Source organism: Argopecten irradians, chromosome 12, assembly GCF_041381155.1.
Source record: "Argopecten irradians isolate NY chromosome 12, Ai_NY, whole genome shotgun sequence".
NCBI lineage: Eukaryota > Metazoa > Mollusca > Bivalvia > Pectinida > Pectinidae > Argopecten > Argopecten irradians.
Genome location: NC_091145.1, coordinates 33,905,069 through 33,932,384, shown reverse-complemented (window position 1 = coordinate 33,932,384; position 27,316 = coordinate 33,905,069). Strand labels below are relative to the sequence as shown.

At 35.6% G+C, this 27,316-nt stretch overlaps 1 protein-coding gene across 22 annotated transcripts in view; it reads right to left on the bottom strand.

Moving 5' to 3' along the window:
- Window positions 1-27,316, bottom strand: part of LOC138304696 (protein polybromo-1-like) — a 66,401-nt gene that overhangs the window by 26,963 nt on the left and 12,122 nt on the right. For 21 of the 22 annotated variants that reach the window (XR_011205626.1, XR_011205627.1, XM_069244903.1 and 18 more), the window contains exons 8-29: window positions 26,298-26,348; window positions 19,053-19,223; window positions 18,598-18,729; window positions 14,322-14,497; window positions 13,167-13,199; window positions 11,575-11,701; window positions 10,964-11,131; window positions 10,402-10,539; window positions 10,031-10,119; window positions 9,664-9,706; window positions 9,383-9,469; window positions 8,806-9,018; window positions 8,553-8,632; window positions 8,169-8,307; window positions 7,700-7,801; window positions 7,375-7,449; window positions 6,983-7,129; window positions 6,529-6,613; window positions 5,890-5,965; window positions 5,249-5,421; window positions 1,758-1,855; window positions 1,342-1,413 (exon numbers count right to left, since the gene is read on the bottom strand). Coding sequence is in view for 20 of the 22 variants with exons in the window: in XM_069244903.1 (XP_069101004.1) it covers window positions 1,342-1,413; window positions 1,758-1,855; window positions 5,249-5,421; window positions 5,890-5,965; window positions 6,529-6,613; window positions 6,983-7,129; window positions 7,375-7,449; window positions 7,700-7,801; window positions 8,169-8,307; window positions 8,553-8,632; window positions 8,806-9,018; window positions 9,383-9,469; window positions 9,664-9,706; window positions 10,031-10,119; window positions 10,402-10,539; window positions 10,964-11,131; window positions 11,575-11,701; window positions 13,167-13,199; window positions 14,322-14,497; window positions 18,598-18,729; window positions 19,053-19,223; window positions 26,298-26,348 (2,475 nt within the window). In the remaining 2 variants the exon portion in view is untranslated. The remainder of the gene's footprint in view (window positions 1-1,341; window positions 1,414-1,757; window positions 1,856-5,248; window positions 5,422-5,889; window positions 5,966-6,528; window positions 6,614-6,982; window positions 7,130-7,374; window positions 7,450-7,699; window positions 7,802-8,168; window positions 8,308-8,552; window positions 8,633-8,805; window positions 9,019-9,382; window positions 9,470-9,663; window positions 9,707-10,030; window positions 10,120-10,401; window positions 10,540-10,963; window positions 11,132-11,574; window positions 11,702-13,166; window positions 13,200-14,321; window positions 14,498-18,597; window positions 18,730-19,052; window positions 19,224-26,297; window positions 26,349-27,316) is intronic. The other variant, XM_069244909.1, reaches the window with a different exon arrangement.

Genomic DNA, 27,316 nt, shown 5'->3' with positions numbered 1-27,316 from the left:
ACAATGAGCTCAAATATCAAACACTTAGTTTGTACATTGTATATCAAACACTTAGTTTGTACAATCAGCTTACACCTCATAAATTAGCTGCTGTTTTTCACCTAATTAATAAAACAAATTGCTTGCATCAGCTGCCTAGAGGTTCAACTGTATTAATCAACTCCGACTAAACAGAAAGAACCAGAGCATAGCTACAACACAGCAAGGATATTAATATATCTGGTGTATTTTTTTTCAATTCTATGACAGAAACTATTAATCTCTGATATTAATTTATTATAAAGCAAGCACCATTACAGGATACACTGGTGTTACTTAGAGATGCCTTACAAGTCATAGGTAGCGATTTCTAAGTTCTTTCAATTCATTTTAATTATCAAAACAAATTATTTTTATTTTCCGTAACATTAATAAAGGACACAAACATCTTGAAAGCTTAATGTATGCTGAAGAAATCCACTAACATCTTATATATTCCTCAAGTACTAATATTTCCAAACAAATTAGATCGATAAGAAAGACGTACACTGCAAAAGTGAATTTTCATTTCGACAATGCCAAATTCAATTTACTCAGAATTGATTTACAGTGAAGAGATCATAAAATATCTGAAGTATTCCTAGTCTAGTATAAGACACACTACATTAAAGTTTGTTTGCTTCAACAGACTCCAAATGCGACATCAACAATATCACAATTCATCATACGAGACACCTAGACAATATACACAGTAATCACCAAATCAGGGGAGACAAATCATCTGACCTTAGGGCCTGATAATATAGTGGCCGAGTCCTACAAAGAACGGTGAGTTAGGACCATGAAACGATTAATATGACAGAAATAATGATGTAATCTAATAATACCGCATATCAACAAAACTCAGGATATAAAAGAAAATAATATATGATCAATTCTAATAATAGCACACATCAACAAAACTAGGATATAAAATAAGAGAAACAAATGAGTTTAAACGAAAAACAAAAGGAAGCAATAAGTGTTTCAACACCTTTCTGTGAACATCACTAGCAAATTATCATTAAGAATTTTTCAGATGAATTCAATTTCAAACATCATGATAACTTTTTTTTATGAAATTAAGTATTTATGACATTCTGTCTGTTTGATTAATGAAATGTTGTATACTATGTTTCAGGAGAGTGAAAGTATGACAATAAATTAGTGTTTTCAAAAAAGGTATGAAGACAGCCGTTGCTTTTAAAGTAAAATCTATAATTAGATGAAATGACCTCTGGTTACAGTGGACATCCAACTCCATGCTCTATGATAGTATAGGTCTACTGTATACTCTCAGCCTATCAGATGTGTGATACAAACCTTCTGAGGAGTTATGGGCTTCCTGAAGAAGTAAAGTTCATCATCCGTCACTTTGGGAGATAATACATATTTCTGAAACAGGGAGAGAAATTCTAAAAGTTATTTGGGAGTAGATTTGTCTCCTTAAATAACACAATGATTTACTATACCTTCATAAGAAGAAAGTTATTACATAAAATCTAAAGATAACTGAACTTGTAATTAATTGGAAATGGTCTCAGACTTTTGTAAATTTACAAATCCACATTTTGACTGCCTTTCATAATAAACACAACAAACAACAACTTCATACCTTCAGAGCCTTCCTAAAAAGAAAGTAAACAATTACAGAAAATCAAAATACAACTGAACTTGTAATTAATTAGAAATAGTCTCAGACTTAAAAACACAACAAACAACTTCTATTTCTTTCATACCTTCAGACCTTTTCCCAACTTTTTAACCATCTTCTCCAGCTCAAAGTATTTAGATTCACAAAGGTACACATCCTCTTCTGGTGTTTCTGTGACACGATCTACAAACAAACAAAAACAAATCAAACATTAAAAACTTCCTTAAAGATGCTCCACCGCCGACAGAGTATAAATGACATTAATCATTTGAACAATAATTGGTGTTTAATCGTGTATATATACATCTAATTAACACAAAAAATAATATAAATAATTTGTTTTGCCTTTGGTGCATGCGCAATCAGTACTTCATTCCATATAGGATATAATGCCACAGATTTTTTTCGGGATGCAATTAATTGTTTTTTATATTTATAACTTAAAATAAAATTAGAAGCTCAAACTTTTCAATGGTGGTAATAGTGTAAAGTAAGTAACTTTTGTAACTGGAGAAAAATACTAAATTGTCTGCTCCTGTTTTTGATAGTGAAAAAATACCATTTGCCAGTGGTTGAGCATCTTTAATAATTATAGGATCTTAAATGGGTGTTCATTTCATGTGAAATTTTATGAAACAAGTCTAAGGTGATATTTTATGAAACAAGAAGTTTTTATTTTTGCAAGCCTATACCAAGACATAACTTACTGGTAAGGTAATCTTTGATATGAAGTATAGAACATTTACCAGTCTCTCTACCCTGACATAACTTACTGGTAAGGTAATCTTTGATATGAAGTATAGAACATTTGCCGGCCACTCTACCCTGACATAACTTACTGGTAATCTTTGATATGGAGTACAGACATTTGCCAGCCCCTCCACCCTGACATAACTTACAGGTAAGGTAATCTTTGATATGAAGTATAGACATTGCCGGCCACTCTACCCTGACATTACTTACTGGTAATCTTTGATAGGGAGTATAGAACATTTACCAGCCACTCTACCCTGACATTACTTACTGGTAATCTTTGATAGGGAGTATAGAACATTTACCAGTCACTCTTCCCTGACATAACTTACTGGTAAGGTAATCTTTGATATGAAGTATAGAACATTTACCACTCTCTACCCTGACATAACTTACTGGTAAGGTAATCTTTGATATGGAAGTATAGAACATTTGCCAGCCACTCTACCCCGACATTACTTACTGGTAAGGTAATCTTTGATATGGAGTATAGAACATTTGCCGGCCACTCTACCACGACATTACTTACTGGTAATCTTTGATATGAAGTATAGAACATTTGCCAGCCAATCTCCCTGACATAACTTACTGGTAAGGTAATCTTTGATATGGAGTATAGAACATTTGCCGGCCACTCTACCCTGACATAACTTACTGGTAATCTTTGATATGAAGTATAGAACATTTACCAGACACTCTACCCTGACATAACTTACTGGTAAGGTAATCTTTGATATGAAGTATAGAACATTTACCAGTCACTCTTCCCTGACATAACTTACTGGTAAGGTAATCTTTGATATGAAGTATAGAACATTTACCAGCCACTCTACCCTGAAATAACTTACTGGTAATCTTTGATATGAAGTATAGAACATTTACCAGTCTCTCTACCCTGACATAACTTACTGGTAAGGTAATCTTTGATATGGAGTATAGAACATCTACCAGCCACTCTACCCCGACATTACTTACTGCTAAGGTAATCTTTGATATGGAGTATAGAACATTTGCCGGCCACTCTACCACGACATTACTTACTGGTAATCTTTGATATGAAGTATAGAACATTTGCCAGCCAATCTCCCCTGACATAACTTACTGGTAAGGTAATCTTTGATATGGAGTATAGAACATTAGCAAGCCACTCTACCACGACATTACTTACTGGTAATCTTTGATATGAAGTATAGAACATTTACCAGACACTCTACCCTGACATAACTTACTGGTAAGGTAATCTTTGATATGAAGTGTAGAACATTTGCGGGCCACTCTACCCTGACATAACTTACTGGTAAAGTAATCTTTGATATGAAGTATAGAACATTTACCAGTCTCTCTACCCTGACATAACTTACTGGTAAGGTAATCTTTGATATGAAGTATAGAATATTTGCCGGCCACTCTACCCTGACATTACTTACTGGTAAGGTAATCTTTGATATGAAGTATAGAATATTTGCCGGCCACTCTACCCCGACATTACTTACTGGTAAGGTAATCTTTGATATGGAGTATAGAACATTTGCCGGCCACTCTACCCCGACATAACTTACTGGTAATCTTTGATATGGAGTATAGAACATTTACCAGTCATTCTACCCTGACATAACTTACTGGTAAGGTAATCTTTGATATGGAGTATAGAACATTTGCCGGCCACTCTACCCTGACATAACTTACTGGTAATCTTTGATATGGAGTATAGAACATTTACCAGCCATTCTACCCTGACATAACTTACTGGTAAGGTAATCTTTGATATGGAGTATAGAACATTTACCAGACACTCTACCCTAAGGTACTTTGATATGGAGTATAGAACATTTGCCGGCCACCTACACGTACTTACTGGTAATCTTTGATATGAAGTATAGAACATTTGCCAGCCAATCTACCCTGACATAACTTACTGGTAAGGTAATCTTTGATATGGAGTATAGAACATCTACCAACCACTCTATCCTGACATAATTTACTGGTAATCTTTGATATGGAGAAAAGAACATTTACCAGACACTCAACCCTGACATAACTTACTGGTAAGGTAATCTTTGATATGAAGTATAGAACATTTGCCTGCCACTCTACCCTGACATAACTTACTGGTAAAGTAATCTTTGATATGAAGTATAGAACATTTACCAGTCTCTCTACCCTGACATAACTTACTGGTAAGGTAATCTTTGATATGAAGTATAGAATATTTGCCGGCCACTCTACCCCGACATTACTTACTGGTAAGGTAATCTTTGATATGAAGTATAGAATATTTGCCGGCCACCTCCCCGACATTACTTACTGGTAAGGTAATCTTTGATATGGAGTATAGAACATTTGCCGGCCACTCTACCCCGACATTACTTACTGGTAATCTTTGATATGGAGTATAGAACATTTACCAGTCTCTCTACCCTGACATAACTTACTGGTAAGGTAATCTTTGATATGGAGTATAGAACATTTGCCGGCCACTCTACCCTGACATAACTTACTGGTAATCTTTGATATGGAGTATAGAACATTTACCAGCCATTCTACCCTGACATAACTTACTGGTAAGGTAATCTTTGATATGGAGTATAGAACATTTACCAGACACTCAACCCTGACATAACTTACTGGTAAGGTAATCTTTGATATAAAGTATAGAACATTTACCAGTCTCTCTACCCTGACATAACTTACTGGTAAGGTAATCTTTGATATGAAGTATAGAACATTTGCCGGCCACTCTACCCTGACATAACTTACTGGTAAGGTAATCTTTGATATGGAGTATAGAACATTTACCAGTCTCTCTACCCTGACATAACTTACTGGTAAGGTAATCTTTGATATGAAGTATAGAACATTTGCCGGCCACTCTGTCTATGCTGATTGTGTCTTCTATGCCACAGGCAAACACCTCGTTTTTGTAGAATAGTCGGGTGGGTGAGTGTTCAATGTCAGAGGGATAAATGTACCATGGTCCATTCAAGTATGTCTCGCCACTGTTGAAAACGAAAAGTCACAGGCATAAGTTATTGAACTGAAACGTGTAATATATAAAATGTTTATTGAAAATCTTTTTCCATACAGTTAAAAAATATCAAAATTTTTATATTTAAGCACAGTCTGAACTTTCCATAGATATTTCTAGGCATGTTGGTGTATACATAATTTCGAAAACAACATTAGATTCTGATGTGCAATACATTCAAAGAATGTGTTATGTCCATTTACAATGGACCCATGATAATCTGGCCTCATCCCATACTGACCAGATTGAGGATTCTGACCCATGATAATCTGGCCTCATCCCATACTGAGGATTCTGTTTACTTCACTTATCAAATATGTAACATCCCCCAATATTTCCATCCAGATTGGGAGTTTTTCAGATAATCAGTGTCTGTATTATCCTTGGTCCACATTGTATCTTAATATGTCTGATTCAAGCTCTAAGATATAAAACCTACTTTCTGTTGACCCAGATTTTGTCAATCCTGCACAGCAGTTGTTTTTCTCTGTCAGACTTGATATACACTCCATCGCCTGAAAGTAAAGAGATAGCCTTCTCTTGTTTTTGTATTCAATTAATTTCAAAATATGAACACTTGCGTTGCAGCCCCACTCTATGTCGACTATTGGAATGCAGTTTGTAGTTGTGAGAGCAGGTCTGACAGTCACTGACTATTACAATATGTATGTTTATGATGACATTTTTAGTGATGACTGTTGACAGAAAACAATAGAACCAATAGCTCAACACAAAGGTCCTTTTCCTTTATTCAGAGCAACTGGTTTGACTGTTTGTTGATAGTCATTATTTCAACAAATCCTGACGGACATGTTATTTTCGATACAAGCCTATGACGGCATTGTCAAGGCTCATCTAAAAACAATATGAAATCACCAGATCCATCTTTAATTCATTAACGAATAACTTGGTTCAACCAGTCAAACAGTATCATCAAAAACGACCAAATTCTAGTCCAAAACGTTTTAACTTCAGTTTTACAGATAGAGTTTATATATATATAACTTTTGTTTTGAACAAATAGGTTAATATTAAAGTAATATATATCAGTTTATGGCTGTAAAGCAGTAAATGATACCTAGTTTAAGAGTTCCAGCAGCTGTGTTGAGTTGATCGTAGTACACACATCCTTCCTCTCCATTAGGAATCTCAATCTGTACATCCTGTTTACACACAAAATATACATATTCAAAATATTGTATTAAAACACATATATTAGGGATTATTATATTTTATTGTTTTTCGTGCCGGACCTTTTGTGCTAAAATATATTTGTGCTAATTCATTTTCTGCACGTTAGTATAGTACTATAAAATCAATGCATTAAAGCATCTATGATCAACTCAACCCATAGGGTTTTCTTCACCTATGCTTTGCCATGTGAACATTTGGTCTTTAGTATTTCTAGACATTTACTAAAAGACAAGATAAAAGACTAAATATTTTAATTCAGCACACAGTCACCTCAATCAAGTTCCAAGGAAATGAACTGCATATTTAACCAAGTCCTACACATCATTACCACCACTTACTCGTCTCTTCTTGTCGAGTAGACTGTTGTCCCCATCATCAACGATATCCTTCTCTTTGTCAGCGAACACTGAGGCCACACGTACTGGCACCAAGGGGATATCACGAGCCACCACATTCACATGCTCGTTCTTTGTTGACTGCCAGATCTGTAACAAACAGGGACTATTTATGTAGAATTCATATTTTAAACAAACTTCAGACATTTCTTTTATAACATAATAAAGTATTGCATGTACTGTTTTCACAACTTATTTAATAATTAACTTTTGCATCAATTTTTAAATAAATGATCAATACAATTACCTGCTATCCTATTAAAAATCTATCTTACTTGTAAAACAAACCACTATAAAAGCAATTTTAGATTTGATAGATTGGACTGACTACAAACCTTGATTTTCTTGAAGCACTTGTGTTTGGCTACATATCTGTTTTCACACACGTAAACATCGTGATCTGCTATGCCCTAAAGAAAGAGGTAAGAGAAGTGGTTATGCAGCAAAATGATAAAAGAAAGAAAACAAATATACAATGTATAGTTATTCAATTGCATCTTACTTTATTATTAGGTATTTAGGATCCTATACATTAAAAGGATTCCAAATTAATTTAAAGAAGAATTTATTTAATAGATAAATCTTGGTTCAGTGAAAATGAACATTTTTTTTAAACATTCAGAATATAAAACCTTTGATATTTGCTGATTTAGAACTTACCTCTGGTCTGTATTTGAAGTAATCCTTCACAAACATGATGTAACACTTCCCGAGGACTTGTGTGAGGGGTATACTGGTATACGAATCACTCTTCAGTACTTCCTGTTAACGACAGACATTTATAACTATTACATATTGGAAGCAAATCAAATTTGTTCAGATATTAAATCATTTGAAATAAGTTTTTGGCTTAGGAAATAATAGTAATAAAAGAAACAGTCTCAGCTATTAAGAGAGGTCTAAGTACATTATAACCAGAATAAGAATGTTAAGCCCAATCAATCAATAAATCGATCAATCAGAAACAGTATGTATATGAGAAAACATTAATGGTTTGATACAGGAATGCTGCCCTAACCAAACTGTAAAGCCAGATTAACATGTTTATCCACAGTATTGACACATACATCGAGAGTTCACTTATTTCAGGATTTAATTTTGTACTTTTGTCTGTTTAATGTGTGCTTACCTTTTCCAGGAACTTGCGTGTAGCGAGGTGGAAGGTTTCGTTTGGTCTGTAAAACCAGTTTCCATGTAACATCTGAGTATCTGTCTGGTCGACAAACAACTTCTCTATACACATGATGTGGGGCTCCTGGCCTTTCTCACTGTAAACAGATATAGGATATACATATACATATGTTAAACAAACTGTTTGGAACAACTAATAATTAATTATAATTTTATATTATTATTTTGGTTTTTATCAGTAAAGTTTAAGTTATATAATCTTACTCTGGTGTTTATAGCAAAGTGCAGGTCAGTTAATAATTTCATCATTATACTCATCATTTTTTTTTTTGACAAAAGTTTAGCAGAATCTAGTTAGACAATTCCACAATTGTGTACCCACCGTGGCTCTATGTAGACAAAGTCTCCAGCGTGGAAGTTTTCCTCCTTGTACCTAAAGCTGTCCAAACCACCTTCACTAGGCTGAAAATACAAACAAAAGAAAATATGTGACACAAGGATCAATGATAATACATAACTAGATTTGATAGCAGATGATTATTTTTAATTTTAAATAATTTTATTTTGAATATATTTGTAATGATTTTCATTTTCTCTCTATCTATGTTCAGTTTGTGGATTTTACATCAGCTTACCGTGTTGAATTCCTCAGCCTCCTGGCGACAACGTTTCTCTTCCATGCTTTGTTGTTCCATTGGTAACTTCTCTATCTTTTCCGCATCCAGTGAGGCCTGTAGGTGTCGCTCTGTGTAGCTGAGAGCGGGAGTGAGTAGGATCTCTCCGTTACGACATGTCTCGTCCCTTGTTTTAATGAAGTATAAATGCATCTCCACAGCATCTTCGTACAGCTAAAACAAAATTCATCATACTAATCACTAGTCTTAAAAGTTTTAAATAATGAAAACAATATGATTCGCCAAGCATTTTTTTTTTTTTGAGAAAAAGTAAACTGGGATGTTAGGAATGCAGTAGAAAAAACGTCCATATACTCCTGGCTCGGATTTCTAGGAACAAAAGCACAGACTTAAGTCAAAACTTGAGTTTTTCGCCTGTATGAATTTTTTTTGTCTTTTGTCAATATTTCAGTCAATTTTTGACTTAAGTTTGTTTCTGGAGAAATTGGAGTCTAGTCTATTTGATGACAAAGGAACTGTTATTGCTAAGTCCATAGAGTAGATGATGTTCTGTATTTTAGATGAAGTTCCATCCTACCTGAGAGTCAGTTCTGCTGAGTCGCCGAGCTCGTTCAAACACCTCAAACATATCTTCCTGGAACTTATCAAATCGCCTGTATCGTCCCTGTAACAGCAAAACAACAATTTAACCAGTGTTATCTTCTTAAACTTCCCTGCAGTGAACAATTGCCAATCTCATTATATTACTGTTTTATAAGTTATGAATGAATAAATTTCTAAAAAATCAAATCATGAATCAGAATTCAAATTCCTGAAGGACATTATTGATGAAACTATTCTAGAAATCAAATCACTTACCTTGTCTAAATTCCTTTTGATTTGGTCAAATGACAGAGGTTTTCTGAAATTGGAAAATATCAAATGAACTCTGCTGCCAAGGTTTTTTTTGTTTAGTGAATAACCAGGTTTTAAATTACTGTGTTTAGGTTTTCAATTACTGTTTTATCTGAACTACAACTTTGTCAATCAACACAAAGTTTGAACAAATACAGTCTGTACGATGTGAATGCCATTGCCTCTATCTGGATGGAAGGAACAGTGCAGCTATAGGTAATATAATCTGCTCCCTAATTTATGACAAGGGCATAAAAGGAAACTTCAAGGTGATTGTGATAAACTCTTTGTAAGAATACAAAAAAATAGATGAAGATTTAATTTCACTTACTCCTTTTGTTTGGAAGTTTCTAAATTTTCATCAGGGTCCCGTTCAGGAAGTTCAGCAAATGAATCACTGTAACAACGTCCTTCTTCATCCTGTTTGTAAATCAAATATTATAATACTTACAACCATGTCACTGCTACAAAACAATCCTATCCATTGTTACCAATCTAAACAATTACAGTATAAGTGTCTTTTTTCATGGTTCAAATTTTTTCAACTTTTAAAATAATTTTTTTTACTAAAACGACATGGTTTTGCTTGAAGTGTAACCGTACATAACCATGAGTAAGCTATTACTTTTTAAGTTGCATATGAAATTTTTGCGACAAGAAAAATGTCACAGGAAATTAAAAAATCATTATTGGTAGTGGTACCTGGAAATTGTATGTAGATATAAATAGACTAGTCATCATCTCCTGTACAGCGGCCCGCACATCAGGAATATCATTAACACCATCGTTACTCATCTCTAACTTCTTCTCTAGACACACTCTCTGTAGGGTCAGGGCATCCTGATTACGGAAGGACAAGTGTTTAATGTCTAAATTGTTTACAAACAATTAATGACCGAAGGTCAAGTGTTTTATGTCTAAGGTTGTTTACAAATAATCAATAACAGAAAGTCAAGTGTCATATGTCTAAGTTTGTTTACAAACAATCAAATCCACAAAACAGTCTTCTATCAAAGAATTTACAGATAAAGTTATAGTTTTATAATATTCAATTTGGCAAACTTCAGAAATAAACATTTAAGCACATTACAAAGAATAACATTATCACAATTGGAATTTTTTTTATTTTTCTTATAAACCAGATTTTAGCGAGAAGATTTTTCCATTTCCATACAGTCTTCCACCTAAACATACATTTATCATATCTCGTCCTGAAATTAAGGGAGAGAAAATAGATACCCCCGACATTAGGAAGAACACAAACCTTGTAGATAAGTGAGTCTGGCTCGTTATATTTACAGGCATTATCAAACATCTGGACAAAGTCAGCCACCATGTCCTCTACAGACTCGTACTGTGAGGCTGTCAACTTCTGCTGGATCCTCTGCATATCAACAGGCTTCTTAATGACCTCATAGTAATCAGGATATTCCTGTGGACGGAAGACATTAAGTAAAATAAATAATTATACAACAAGTGACAACAAATATATATAGCACCAAAAGCAGGACAATGTCTTGCACATATACTATGTAATTACCAATATCTAAGGAATCATAGAGATTTTGGTTGAGTTCCACATAATGTATCAAAATGACCTAATCGTTAATTGGGAATCAAAACTTAACACTTTGGTTATACTCTCATTTTAGATCCTCTGAACTTTCACAGCTAATAAATTTTGCAATTTCCTTTTCAGAGCATTTTCTCAGAGTTTTCGCAGATTTTTCAATTTAATTGTGCAAGAATTGAAGATGATGTTGATTTAACAGAGATAAAGTTTTAAATTTAATTACCTTGATTGGAAATTACGCAAAAAATAATTTGCACGCTAAAGTTAGGTAATTTAGAGTATGGTGGTCAATTACTACTCACAGTTTTCAGAGGCAGTTTGAGGAAGGGTGTGGCGAGAGCGCGCCCCCGGGCGTCCTGGTAATTATGAATGGTGTTGTAAATATCCTGGAGTTTAGTAGGGAGTGGGGTCACCTTCTTGTCCTTCATCCTAAAGGTGAAATGATTGGTGAAACACTCTACCCCACATGCAGACATGCCTTGTTCTTAACTAACTTGAAGTATTTAAGATTAAAACCAGAACCTCCTGTACTTAGTGTTTAAATGGAATCTCATTATCATTTACTATTGCGCTTTAAAAGTTTTACAGCTGTGAAAAAATATTTCATTTTCAAAATAATAGATCATGATAAATAAATTCTTTTGAATCTTTGAAATATTTTGATAGAATAACTTTTCATTTGAATTAATTACAAGTAATTTATAAAAAAATTAATTGATTGAAATATTATTAACATTTATCTTTTTCTAATTTAATTTTATCATAAAACAACAGAACTATAAAGAGAACTATAAAAAAAAACTTCAGTAAAGATAACCAGATATTTTCATTGTCAGAAAATTTCATCTGTGTACAAAACTTGATTTTATAACCACTGTCTATGGGAACAATCATTATTATCAAAACGATATTTAGACGTTTTAAAGAATGATTTATCTAAAGTTACAGGTACACATATGGTTTTTCTGACACTGAAATTAATTATACTTATTTGCTCAAAGCCTTCTAAGAAATTAACCGTGAGAAGTAGATAATTTAAACATGCTTGAACACATGACTATTGAAATAGTACATTTTCGTATAATCTTCAGAAGTATAGAAAGTTGTAGTCAGAATATAATATGGTGTAACAGAAGGCTTTGAACAACAGAAAAGTAGATCACAAGACAACAAATAAAACAACAGTAACAGACAAAAGCATGTGTAAGATCTGGTAGTCACACTTGCTTTTGTCGTGCCGTATCCCACGGTGAGGGGATGAGGAGTGTCAGAGGGTAGTCTGAAGGAGGGGATACGGCAGTGTATGTGTGTGTGGGGGGGGGGGCCTAATGGTGATGTCAAAACACTCTTAACAACACAAAACATTCTAGCCTATTCTGTACCGTCACCCACATCTCTCTACCCATGTGTATCAGGACTTCCCTGTACCAATCAGTAGCCAAGGATTGTAATTTGGGTAAAATCTACCATATAGTCTCTAATAATTGTAATTTTATTTTTGGTTCTAAATTTCTCATGACTTTTTGAAGGTTTTTTTTATTGTAGAAGTCTCTTTTCAGATTAAGAAGAAAGTTAAGTGAGTGGAGCACTACTAAAATGAACATACAATAATACTGAAATCTAGAAAAGAACAGTATACCAGTATATAGAAGAAACTAGGCTTGGATATTGTATGTGAGATGAAGTGGGTATAAAAATCTTTGAAGACTACAATAACACAACAAACACTAGTCACTGGGACTGTGTATCTTCCTCAATACTACTGCTCTCTTACAACCCGACAACTACTCTTCTCTCCAAGGTTCTGTACAAGAACCGTCCCCTTGATGCTTCTACTCAAGAGCACTTTCTAGTTTGTTCTACCGGAGATATATACCAACCAAGCATTGCTTACCTTGTGGATTTTTCACACACATTTGTCTTCACACTACATATTAATGGTAAAGTGTGATTACTGGAGAAATATACACTAGGATATAGATAGAGGGCTTAATGTTATGATGCTATGTTAATGTGTATAGAAATCTAGTAATACAACATCTATCTTATTATCTATAGCTCTCTATGACCCAATGACTTAGTCTAAATTATCTACAAGTCATTACGACTCATTGTGTTTATTTAGTTTATAATTGTTACATCTGTTTTTTGATCACTTTTTCTTTTCATATCACTCTCTATGTTACAGTATTGTCTTGTCAAGAAGGTAAAACGGAATTTTGTGTCATAGATATTTGTAACTTTCTTTACTTTGCTCCTATCTTTTAGCACTGTTACATAGAGGGACAGAGTTTGAAGTCTATTCCCGCCAGAATATCTTTATACTGATAATGATCTTTTGTCGCCCCCATTAATTCCCTTTTAAATTAATTAACTCCCTTGTAAGTTAATTGACCATTGATCCACAGCCTAACACAACATGGTGACCCTTTGTCCATGTAAAGAACATTTTGTACTTACCTGTAGAGCCAGACAACCAAGAAAAGATGAAGACAAGTCAGATTAATACCAACATTCACAAATCACATCATATTACAGACAAATCAGTATCAAACAAACATCCCAAAATGCAATAACCAAGCTAGAAAAACAATCAGATGGAAAATATACTCAATTCAGATCACATCTCAGAACCATTTCCAGATTGAAATAATTCAAAGTGATACACTTTCAGTACTTGTAATTATTTGTCATTTTTGCATTCCCATGAATTCACCCACCCCTGAAATTCACAATGAACTGTTGCAGCCTTAGAATCAGAAGACTTCATGGGTGAATGAGATTTAAGCTAAAGTTAACCCATCAACCATGAAGACACATTTAGATTCTTCTGTTTCAAATGCTGGAATAGTTTTTTGTTATTTCAGGAGTGAATGACTTATAGTTTCTAATGGATGATCTGAATTAAAGAATATTTCCGGTCTGGTTGATTCTATTAAAATGCAGTTAATATTGCTGTTAATGGTTTATGTGGGCGGCTGTGATATCCTTAACTACTGAACCTTATACAGCCTTTACTACAACTCACTGTCGGTACATCTGCACGTACTTCCTGCTCAGGGCTTTACGAGCTTCCATCGTCTGAAGCATGTTCCTCCATTTGTTCTTTACCAACTTCTCCAGTGTGTTAGCGTCCTTGTAAACCTGAGATTCCTCTTCGTTATAGTGACGAGCGTTGTTAAACATCAACTCAAAGTCTACGATCAGCTCGTTCTCACTGTAGTACTGTGGTAACACAAAGTAAATCATCAACACAAAGTCTACGATCAGCTCGTTCTGACTGTAGTACTGTGGTAACACAAAGTAAATCATCAACACAAAGTCTACGATCAGCTCGTTCTCACTGTAGTACTGTGGTAACACAAAGTAAATCATCAACACAAAGTCTACAATCAGCTTGTTCTGACTGTAGTACTGTGAAAACACAAAGTAAATCATCAACACAAAGTCTACGATCAGCTTGTTCTCACTGTAGTACTGTGGTAACACAAAGTAAATCATCAACACAAAGTCTACGATCAGCTTGTTCTGACTGTAGTACTGTGGTAACACAAAGTCTACAATCAGCTCGTTCTCACTGTAGTACTGTGGTAACACAAAGTCTACGATCAGCTCGTTCTCACTGTAGTACTGTGGTAACACAAAGTAAATCATCAACACAAAGTCTACAATCAGCTTGTTCTCACTGTAGTACTATGGTAACACAAAGTCTACGATCAGCTCGTTCTGACTGTAGTACTGTGGTAACACAAAGTAAATCATCAACACAAAGTCTACGATCAGCTCGTTCTCACTGTAGTACTGTGGTAACACAAAGTCAAAGTCTACGATCAGCTCGTTCTGACTGTAGTACTGTGGTAACACAAAGTAAATCATCAACACAAAGTCTACGATCAGCTTGTTCTGACTGTAGTACTGTGGTAACACAAAGTAAATCATCAACACAAAGTCTACGATCAGCTCGTTCTCACTGTAGTACTGTGGTTACACAAAGTCTACGATCAGCTCGTTCTCACTGTAGTACTGTGGTTACACAAAGTCTACGATCAGCTCGTTCTCACTGTAGTACTGTGGTAACACAAAGTAAATCATCAACACAAAGTCTACGATCAGCTTGTTCTGACTGTAGTACTGTGGTAACACAAAGTCTACGATCAGCTCGTTCTCACTGTAGTACTGTGGTAACACAAAGTCTACGATCAGCTCGTTCTCACTGTAGTACTGTGGTAACACAAAGTAAATCATCAACACAAAGTCTACAATCAGCTTGTTCTGACTGTAGTACTGTGGTAACACAAAGTCTACGATCAGCTCGTTCTCACTGTAGTACTGTGGTAACACAAAGTAAATCATCAACACAAAGTCTACGATCAGCTTGTTCTGACTGTAGTACTGTGGTAACACAAAGTCTACGATCAGCTCGTTCTCACTGTAGTACTGTGGTAACACAAAGTCTACGATCAGCTCGTTCTCACTGTAGTACTGTGGTTACACAAAGTCTACGATCAGCTCGTTCTCACTGTAGTACTGTGGTAACACAAAGTCTACGATCAGCTCGTTCGTTCTCACTGTAGTACTGTGGTAACACAAAGTAAATCATCAACACAAAGTCTACGATCAGCTCGTTCTGACTGTAGTACTGTGGTAACACAAAGTAAATCATCAACACAAAGTCTACGATCAGCTTGTTCTCACTGTAGTACTGTGGTAACACAAAGTAAATCATCAACACAAAGTCTACGATCAGCTTGTTCTGACTGTAGTACTGTGGTAACACAAAGTAAATCATCAACACAAAGTCTACGATCAGCTTGTTCTCACTGTAGTACTGTGGTAACACAAAGTCTACGATCAGCTCGTTCTCACTGTAGTACTGTGGTAACACAAAGTCTACGATCAGCTCGTTCTCACTGTAGTACTGTGGTAACACAAAGTCTACGATCAGCTCGTTCTCACTGTAGTACTGTGGTAACACAAAGTCTACGATCAGCTCGTTCTCACTGTAGTACTGTGGTAACACAAAGTCTACGATCAGCTCGTTCTCACTGTAGTACTGTGGTTACACAAAGTCTACAATCAGCTCGTTCTCACTGTAGTACTGTGGTAACACAAAGTAAATCATCAACACAAAGTCTACGATCAGCTTGTTCTGACTGTAGTACTGTGGTAACACAAAGTAAATCATCAACACAAAGTCTACAATCAGCTCGTTCTGACTGTAGTACTGTGGTAACACAAAGTCTACAATCAGCTCGTTCTCACTGTAGTACTGTGGTTACACAAAGTCTACGATCAGCTTGTTCTCACTGTAGTACTGTGGTTACACAAAGTCTACGATCAGCTCGTTCTCACTGTAGTACTGTGGTAACACAAAGTCTACGATCAGCTCGTTCTCACTGTAGTACTGTGGTAACACAAAGTCTACGATCAGCTCGTTCTCACTGTAGTACTGTGGTTACACAAAGTCTACGATCAGCTCGTTCTCACTGTAGTACTGTGGTAACACAAAGTCTACAATCAGCTCGTTCTGACTGTAGTACTGTGGTAACACAAAGTAAATCATCAACACAAAGTCTACGATCAGCTCGTTCTCACTGTAGTACTGTGGTAACACAAAGTCTACGATCAGCTCGTTCTCACTGTAGTACTGTGGTAACACAAAGTCTACGATCAGCTCGTTCTGACTGTAGTACTGTGGTAACACAAAGTCTACGATCAGCTCGTTCTCACTGTAGTACTGTGGTAACACAAAGTCTACAATCAGCTCGTTCTCACTGTAGTACTATGGTAACACAAAGTCTACAATCAGCTCGTTCTCACTGTAGTACTGTGGTAACACAAAGTCTACGATCAGCTCGTTCTCACTGTAGTACTGTGGTAACACAAAGTCTACGATCAGCTCGTTCTCACTGTAGTACTGTGGTAACACAAAGTCTACAATCAGCTCGTTCTGACTGTAGTACTGTGGTAACACAAAGTAAATCATCAACACAAAGTCTACAATCAGCTTGTTCTGACTGTAGTACTGTGGTAACACAAAGTAAATCATCAACACAAAGTCTACGATCAGCTCGTTCTCACTGTAGTACTGTGGTAACACAAAGTAAATCATCAACACAAAGTCTACGATCAGCTTGTTCTGACTGTAGTACTGTGGTAACACAAAGTAAATCATCAACACAAAGTCTACGATCAGCTTGTTCTCACTGTAGTACTGTGGTTACACAAAGTCTACGATCAGCTCGTTCTGACTGTAGTACTGTGGTAACACAAAGTAAATCATCAACACAAAGTCTACAATCAGCTCGTTCTCACTGTAGTACTGTGGTAACACAAAGTCTACGATCAGCTCGTTCTCACTGTAGTACTGTGGTAACACAAAGTCTACGATCAGCTCGTTCTGACTGTAGTACTGTGGTAACACAAAGTAAATCATCAACACAAAGTCTACGATCAGCTCGTTCTCACTGTAGTACTGTGGTAACACAAAGTAAATCATCAACACAAAGTCTACGATCAGCTCGTTCTCACTGTAGTACTGTGGTAACACAAAGTAAATCATCAACACAAAGTCTACGATCAGCTTGTTCTCACTGTAGTACTGTGGTAACACAAAGTAAATCATCAACACAAAGTCTACGACCAGCTTGTTCTCACTGTAGTACTGTGGTAACACAAAGTAAATCATCAACACAAAGTCTACGACCAGCTTGTTCTCACTATAGTACTATGCAAAATGTTGTGATGCTTTGTATATAATAGATGGACCCTGTCGTACCAAACTTCTGTGAATATTACCCATTTGTACCTTCTTACATACATACCTTATACGAAATAATCAAGAAATCACTAAAATTGGATTTGTGATCCCAGTTTTCTAGATGAAATTTTACACAAATACAAATATTTACAACATTTAACAATACCAGTCTATATCACACCAAATGGTTTATTTATTTATCTACTCTTCTTTGATTTTCGCATTACTTTTTCTCCTTTGAGTTTCGCCTTACTTTTTCTCCTTTGATTTTCGCCTAACCTTCTTCACTTTGATCTTCGCCTTACCTTCTCTCCTTTGATTTTCACCTTACCTTCTCTCCTTTGATTTTCACCTTATCTTTTCTCCTTTGACTTTCACCTGATCTTTTCTCCTTTGATTTTCTCCTTACCTTTTCTCCTTTGATTTTCACCTTGCCTTCTCTCCTTTGATTTTCGCCTTACCTTCTCTCCTTTGATTTTCACTATACCTTTTCTCCTTTGATTTTTGCCTTACCTTCTCTCCTTTGATTTTTGCCTTACCTTCTCTCCTTTGATTTTTGCCTTACCTTCTCTCCTTTGATTTTCGCCTCTATAGTGACCATGTCTATAGGCTGTAGGATGACCTGGTAGTAGTCGGGGTAATCACGTTTAGATGGAAGCTCTATAAAGATCATCCTCAATGGTCGACCATCGGCATCCTGTAACGTACAGTAGTCTAGTATTACATCCCAACCTACACTCAGGAATGTGTACATGTAGTATATACTTTCAGTTGATTTGCACAAATTACTATTTACTTTAACAACATCGAAAGATATTTCAAATAATTTTTTGGAATCGGCAAAAATTAATCTCCGAAAACTTGATTTGAAACAAAAATCATGAAGTAGTGATTTAGTAGAAAATTGGTTAACAGTACATGAAGTTCATTAAGATTGTAATAAAATATAGAGTGGATAGAAAGCAAGCATGGCCACAGAGATAAAACAGTAATCTTAAAATTAGACACTGAGCCACTTACTGTGTAGTCATAGACTGTTTTGTAGATGGTCCATAGTCTACGCCTCATCATATCCTCAGGAGTGGCCCGCTTCGCTCTCTTTTTATCACTGTCTGGGGCTCCTGATCCGCTCCGCCGATGTCGTGACTTATGACTGTCGTCGTCGAATGAGTCGAGGCTATGGCCAGACTTCTAGAATTGTGATATAATCAACTATTAGTTGCACTTTAACAAAACTAGCTGTATCTTTGTTTTTCACTTCAAATAAAGTTGACCTTTCAGGTGTTACAAAGTCTCCCCCTAAATACCCATCAAAATTTCTCATGATTTATGACATCACAGAAGAAATTAAAATTCAGTTTCTTCACTGCAGGTCAACTTTCAAATAGTCATCTATACTGACATAAGATAGCTTTTTCCCTACTCTTCTTGATATTTGCACTATATCTTCTTTAATTATTAAACAAACATTGTAATTTTATCACTGTTCTACAAGCTAACTTCGTTCGCCCTGCATTCTTGTACACCTGTATACTATCCAAAAATTGCTTTGTTGGTTTCATTGACCGGAATTTTTTCATGTAGATAGGGGTTATATCTTATCAAACAGAAAGCTCATACAGACCAAAACATTTTCAGCTTCCAACAAATCACTACTAATAAACCATTCATTTATACCCAACATCACAAAAGGACACATTATTATAATAGTATTCAACTGCACTATACTAGTGCCACAAATTAATGTAATAACACATCAGGTATTGTTGTGCAGCTACCTTCTTGACAATAACAGTTTCAAAAGTGATATGAACAATCTTGTATCATTTCTGAGTGAAGATGACACACAATACCATTTCAATTTACATCCTTTAATTACCAGTATGTTTAATGAAATAACATTTTTAACATTTTTTTATGACAGTCAATCAATGTATCCATCACAGCCTTCCATCTGATATCACGCTGTTTAAGAAGGACGTAGAAATGTGGCACGGGGCATTCTTCATACCAAATGGCTTATAACTTTGTACTGGTACAAACCTTGCGAGGTTACAAATGCCGAACACTTCTTTAGCTCTTTCTGTTGAATGGCACCTGCCCATATATCTTTCAACAGGTCAAACTTGCTTACGTACTTGGCTTTTTGCCAAACTTTGTCAGTAATACACGAGTCAATAACCTTGGAATTGGATTAGACAGTCTGTTTTAACTGACAGAGTGCTTACTTTTCTGTAAGTCAGTACAGAAACCGGTACGTCTTGTCGGGCTTTGGCCACCAGAAACACGTTGGTAGAGCTCCATTCACTTTTGCTTGGTATCAATAATATCATTGTCCAACATGTATTGAATTTCTTTCTTTAAGTGTTCTTCTTTGGCAAAGGATTGACTACGGTAAGGATGTTGCTTGACAGGTGGCGCATCGCCTACATCCACGTCATGATAGATAGCATCTGTTTTGCCTGGTGTATCCGGAAACAAATTGATTAAACTCATAGTATCAAATCTTTCAGTTCATTGCGTTCCTTTTCTGATAGATGACACAGTTTCTTGTCCAAGTTCGCGAGCACGATCTGAATTCCGTAACTTAAGCACCACAGTACTAAACCTATCATCTTGTTTCACCACCATCTAAGTCTAATTTACAATATCAGCTGTAGCTTTCACTTTGTGATGGTACAGAGGCCAAAGTAGCAATAGGTTGAGAGGTCTTGCTCTCTTCTCTATCTACATATTTCTTAAGCATATTTAACATGACATAATTGAGTTTTCTTGCGCCTCCCTGGAGTTTGTACCAATGTAAGTTAACCATCATCGACCTTTTTCTCAACAACATAAGGTCCAAAATATCTAGCTTGCAAAGGCTGACTCGGTATTGGTAATAAAGCCAAAATTTTGTCACCTGGATCAAAACTTCTTGCACGGGCATCTTATCATACCAAGTTTTCATTTTGGTTTGAGTAACGGCCAATTTTTCTTTTGCCAGTTCACATGCCCTTGTCAACCTTTGCTTAAAGTTAGACACATACTCTAAGAGAGATTCACTTTAGAATCTTCGTCCAAAATTTTGTCTTTCAAAATTTTCAAAGGACCACGTACAGTATGTCCAAACACAAGTTCAAATGGACTGAAACCAAGAGATTCTTGTAACAGATTTCTCAAACGCCAAACAACAACATGTGTAGTATGCCTACGTCACAATATCTTTTGTTTCTAAAACAATAAGGATTCTCCATCCTATATTCTTCAATGTCCTGATGAAAACGTTCAAAAATTCGCATCCCATGAAACTCTGGTTGATACGTCACTAGACTTAATACCTCGTTCTTGATTCCTGGGAGCTGGCGCATCAATGACTTGTTTGAAAATTCTCAGACCATGAAAATTCGAAACTTGGATCCGATTGGACAAGCTTTCACAAGTCCATATCAATATACAAATGTATTTACACATAGCCTTGTCTATTGGTTAAGGGGCCTTATACGTTTCTGCAGTGGATACGCATCAGGAAAGTCGTGTAGGTAAGGCACACATATTCATGTTAATCAGATACACATTCCCAGTCTTTAGTTTTGGCGTAGAGGACCTACACAGCTCTATAATGGACCTCTAATAAATGGTTCCTCAAATCGCTGACATGGGGTGCACAAAGGGCTTTGGCAACAGGGCAATTCTTCTTAGATCTAGGTTTCCTGAGATCCTACCACCTTCACAACCTGTATGACAATGACCTACAAAAATCAGCCACATCCCGTTTCAATACTTGGGCCAAAAGAAGTGATCTAAGATCCTGTTATAAGTCCTTGGTCACACCTAAATGCCCTGCCATAGGTACGTCACATGAGTACAAACTTAGTAAATATCTTGCCTTTACCTCGGTGGGACAACTATTTGATTGAACAAATCCTACCAGTCTTCCTCGGGAGACACATCAGGGGTGGCGCCACTTGCGCATCAACACACCTGACTGACGGAAGTAACAAACCTGGGACTTTCTCAGCCTCTTCCTCACTCAAAGCCCGATTACACAATAAGGAGATTTCAGGATCTTTCTCCTGTTCTACTATAAGCTCCTCTCTAGACAAAGATGATTTACTCATCATGTCAGACAAAGAAGTACCCTTGTTAGGAACAACTCTATCACTATCAAAGTCTACAGGATTGCTCAAAAGATCACACTTGCTCCCGACATCCTCTATATCATGAGCCAAGAAAGTGTCACCTAACCCTGGACTATAATGATCCTCAACTACTGCAACATCAGAAACCTTCTTACTCATTGAACGAGTTACAGCACAAGAAGGGAAAATACCAGGAAATTCCTGTTGAATAGTCTCAGCATCATCTGTTTTATCAGGGATACTGGACACTAAGGGATCTACCCTAACTTTCTCTCCAGCCAAGTCATTGCCTAAAATGAGCGACACGCCCTCTATGGGAAGTTCCGGTCTAACACCAATGGTGACAGGCCCAGTAACCAAGTCTGACTTTAAATAAACACAATGGAGAGGCACACATTAACAAAACCTAACTCTACACCTTGAAGCAAAACACTACTACCAGATGAGGTCTCCTCAGACAAAGGCACTACGCCATCTAATATCAAAGAATGAGAAGCCCCAGTATCTCGCAAAATCTTCACAGGTTTCAAGTTGGTAATATCACTAGTAAGTGAAACAAAACCTTCAGAAATGAAGGGAGAGTACTTCTCCAAGACACTATCAGACTCTGAGCTCTTAATCTCAACAGACACTTTAGAATCTTCCACAATATCACTAAGTTTCTGACTAGGCTTTGACATAGCTAACACAGAAGGAACTGACTGTTTACGCCTTTGCTCCTTACGCTGGAGAGAATAACATTCAGACATAACATGCCCTACTTTCTTGCAGTAATTACAAACAGGACCAGAAGGAGACCCCACACCTGCCCTATGATCTGTTTTAGAATCAGACTTAGTCTTATCACCTAATTTAGGTTTGTCGTTAGAAGGGCCACTAAAGGTTGGGTTCCTAGGCTGACCAAATTTACTAGTACCTGTGGTACTGTTTTTGTCTTGAGAACTGTTTTTAACAAATGAGCCTTTGTGGGTGAGAGCGTAATCATCAGCCATTGTAGCTGCTTCACTAAGTGTTTCAACTTTTCTCTCATCTAAATGAGTTTTTATGTTTGTGTGGACACAACGTTTAAACTCCTCTATCAACAATAATTGCCTCAATTTACCGAAATCCTCATCAATTTCTTTAGAATCACACCACCTATTAAATAATTGTTCCTTTTCTCTGGCAAATTCTACATGAGTTTGTTCATCTCTCTTTCTCGAGTTTCGAAATTTCTGGCGGTAAGCCTCAGGAACTAACTCATAAGCTTTCAAAATAGCTTTCTTGACTACTTGGTAATTTGAAATATCATCAACAGATAAAGAAGAATAAATGTCTCTAGCTTTACCAATCAAGACACTCTGAAGAAGCATTGTAAGCTTATCTTCAGGCCATTTCATACTATCAGCTATTTTCTCAAAATGTAGAAAATACTTGTCAACTTCTTTCTCTTGAAAAGGAGGAACTAACCTAATATTTCTACTGACATCAAAACCTCTGTTTCCTTGTAAACCCCTAAAAGTTGGATTACTTGAACCGTCTTGAGAAGCTAGCTCTAATTCTTTAATTCTAAGTTCTGTTTCAGCTTGAATTTTCTGCTTCTCTAGTTCTAACATCTGATCTCTCTCGATCTCTTTTTCTTTTAATTTTCTTTCCATTTCTTTTTCTCTTAACTCTCTTTCTTTGTCTATTTCTTTTTCTCTTAACTCCTTTTCTATTTCTCTTTCTCTCATTTCTTTCTCTATTTGTTTCATTTTCATTTCATTCTCTATTTGTTTCATTTTCATTTCATGTTCAAGTTCCATTTGTCTAATTTGGATTTCTGAAGTGACTGTTTCCTCTATACTATCTAATGCACTAGAGTCAAATTTGCCATTGTCAACAAAATATCTTATAATTACATTCCTAATTTCAGCTTTCCTCAAATTAGTTTTGATAGTAAGGCCTAAATGTTTACCCAATAATAGTAAATCCTTCTTACTAACTTGCAAAAGAACTTCCAGGGATGGCGCTTTAACAAACTGTTCTACCTGCATAGTAGTCATATTTATCTAGCTGTTGGTTTCAAATGTAGACTCAAAGTTTGTACACAAATTTTGAAAATTTCTTAATTAATTTTTCAAAGTTAGATTTCACAAATTGAATATCGATCCCGGACGAGCCCCCAATTTCTGTTACATGAACGAATAACAGAAAGGAGAAACCAGCAGCTAAATTCAAAACACAATTTAATTATATATACAATATTATACAGAGATGGTTTACGATATCTAAAGTAATTGGTGGTGGTACAAGACTAGTACGATGATTTAAAGTGTTACTTATCTGTATGCGAATGTCCTGGTATAATCCTTGATCCTTCCAGGTTTCAAATTAACAATAATCACAAATCCACAAGGAAAATTGAATGTCCACAGATGATTTGTAAAGTTCCAGGCAATATGAATAAATCCACACAAAGTGTTGTAATAATCCACAGATAAAGTCACAATAGCTCTCCCAATAGAATCTTATATGGCGCTGTACAATTCTTGATATGTCTTATTACAGGTCTCATTACAGTTCTGATTAGCCTTGGACAGCTGGAGTATATATAGCTAAACCCTAATTCAAGAATATTGGAGAACCTTCTACTTCTAGAAATATCTAACTAAAAGCAGTAAACAAATAAACACACATAACTTTCTAGAAATAGATCATTCTAGATCTCTACTTAAAATCAACATGTTTACAAACATATTTGTTTATACATGATAATATTCTAGAAAGTTCTATAACCTAAATCAATGATATGACCTTCATAGGATGTATTGATAAAAAAAACTATAGGAGTTATCTCCCTTATCTCATAACTACATGTATTTAGTGTCATACATAACAACAGGTAAATGTGAAAATAGTGTAACAAGACCCAAGAAAATGCCCACATATTCTACCAGATTGTATTATATAGTATGACACAAATGGCAGATTGCACTACAACTCTACTGAGAAAAAAATTGCTGGTTCATTTTACCACTACTTAAAACCTAAAGCCATTTTTGAGGAAAGCTGGCTGAACACTTCAGTTATACCAGCTATTTAAGATGTGAACAAATACAAATCTTTGGTTTGATATCCCTCTAATTGACTTTCTACCATTCAGTAATTCTGGTATAGATGATATGTATAGCTGTAGTGAGAGTGTGTGTCTGTCTCCTTGTGTCTTCTTGTGATATTGGTTTGATTTCCCACTAATTAACTTCCTACCATTCGTTAATTTTGTCATAGATGATATGTATAGCTGTAGTGAGAGTGTATGTCTGTCTCCTTGTGTCTCCTTGTGACATTGGTTTGATTTCCCTCTGATTAACTTTCTACCATTAGTTAATTCAGTTAAAGATGATATGTATTGGTGTAGTGAGAGTGTATGTCTGTCTCCTTGTGTCTCCTTGTGATATTGGTTTGATTTCCTTCTGATTAACTTCCTACCATTCGTTAATTCAGTTAAAGATGACATGTATTGGTGTAGTGAGAGTGCATGTCTGTCTCCTTGTGTCTCCTTGTGACATTGGAGCGCTTTATAGTGCTGTCTCAAAAAAGCATGCTACTGTACCAAAGACGCTGAGCAGGACACCTTACACCATACTGACAAAACGAGAATCATATCTCTTAATTTAATTTGTAAGTTGATACAATAGTTTATGATTATGTCCACATTATTTCTATGACAATTCTTAATATCTCAGTCGATGTATAAATTGAAAGCTCCTTCCTTAAACCTTGTATCATTAATGTGTGAGTATTACTTCTCTGATTAAAACAATTTCTCTGTATACAATATTATAATTCATACAGACAGCACCACAACCATATTGACAGAAGCACAGCATTTTTCCAAACAATAAGTGCTAAATGTGAAATACATAATCTGTGCTATCACAAACAAAGCAAAATATGGGTATCCAAATTCATACAGGTACCTTCTACCTCAAAGATTTTTTTTTTTTAATCCTTATCAACAAAGACTAGATCATGAATTGCTATTCCATTGCTGATGGGTGTTGCTATCACCATTAACTCACATGCAAGTGCTTTAGAACCACTCAAAACTTTCCCAGCAGTATAAACACTTGTGTGAAATAAGGTCTGAAATCAATGACATCATCAGTACACGTGTACTCACCACACTGGAGGGGAAATCAGATTGAGAAGAAAGTTCCTCCATGAAAACGTCCTGTTGTGCAACCATAGAATATATAGAAATGTTAACTACAGGGCTAATTTACTGGTCATACAGAATGAATGGGATTTATAACTGTGTAAGAAACTGTTGTTTATCCAGAACATATTCTAAACGTATTTAAGCTTAAAAGGTTCAAATGAGAATAGAAATTTTAGCTGTTGGAGAAAAGATAAAATGTTACATTACTGTTATCTGTATATTTGTTAATAGCTTCTTTAGCTTTATAATATGGTAAAAAAATCACTGTAGCTTTGAAATGTGGTAAATTAAAAACTAAGTACAAAAAAGCACTTTGAAATTCTACTAGATAAAACCGAATAAATTCTTCAAGAAATAATATTGGAATTTGACCAAAGTATAATATCAAATACATAGTACATTCTCCGACATCAAGCTATTAGGACAACACCAATGAGAGGAAGCCTTGCTGGTTAGAACATCGAGGAGGGAACAACAGCACAAACAACTACAGGTTTTATCCTGGTATCTGATTGGACAGATATGTGATGTCAAAGGTCACATTCAACTGAAGTCATATTTATCCATGCATTTGTGTGATTGAAATGCCACAATTATGTCATAATCATGGGTTAAACCTTGTACTGAAATTATTGATGCACAAAATCTTGAACAGTACTTTTATATTATCTTGCTGATCCAGATTATAAAGTATGAAAGTTATCAGGTATTTATGTAAATGATAAAGTATCCCTACACACTAGCCACGGTCATTGCTTCATCATGCATTGCATTTATATATTCAATATGCCAAAATATACATTTCATTATATTTCATTGTTCTATGAGATGTATACAAATTCTGCTGTTGCTGTTTTCCTACCAAAGTTTCTAGTTGGTACATGTGTATTCACACAGAGACATGCTGGTTAGTCACAACACCTGATCATAGGGCGAATGTCAATGGCATCGCCAGATTCAGTATTCTGTAATCTTAATTA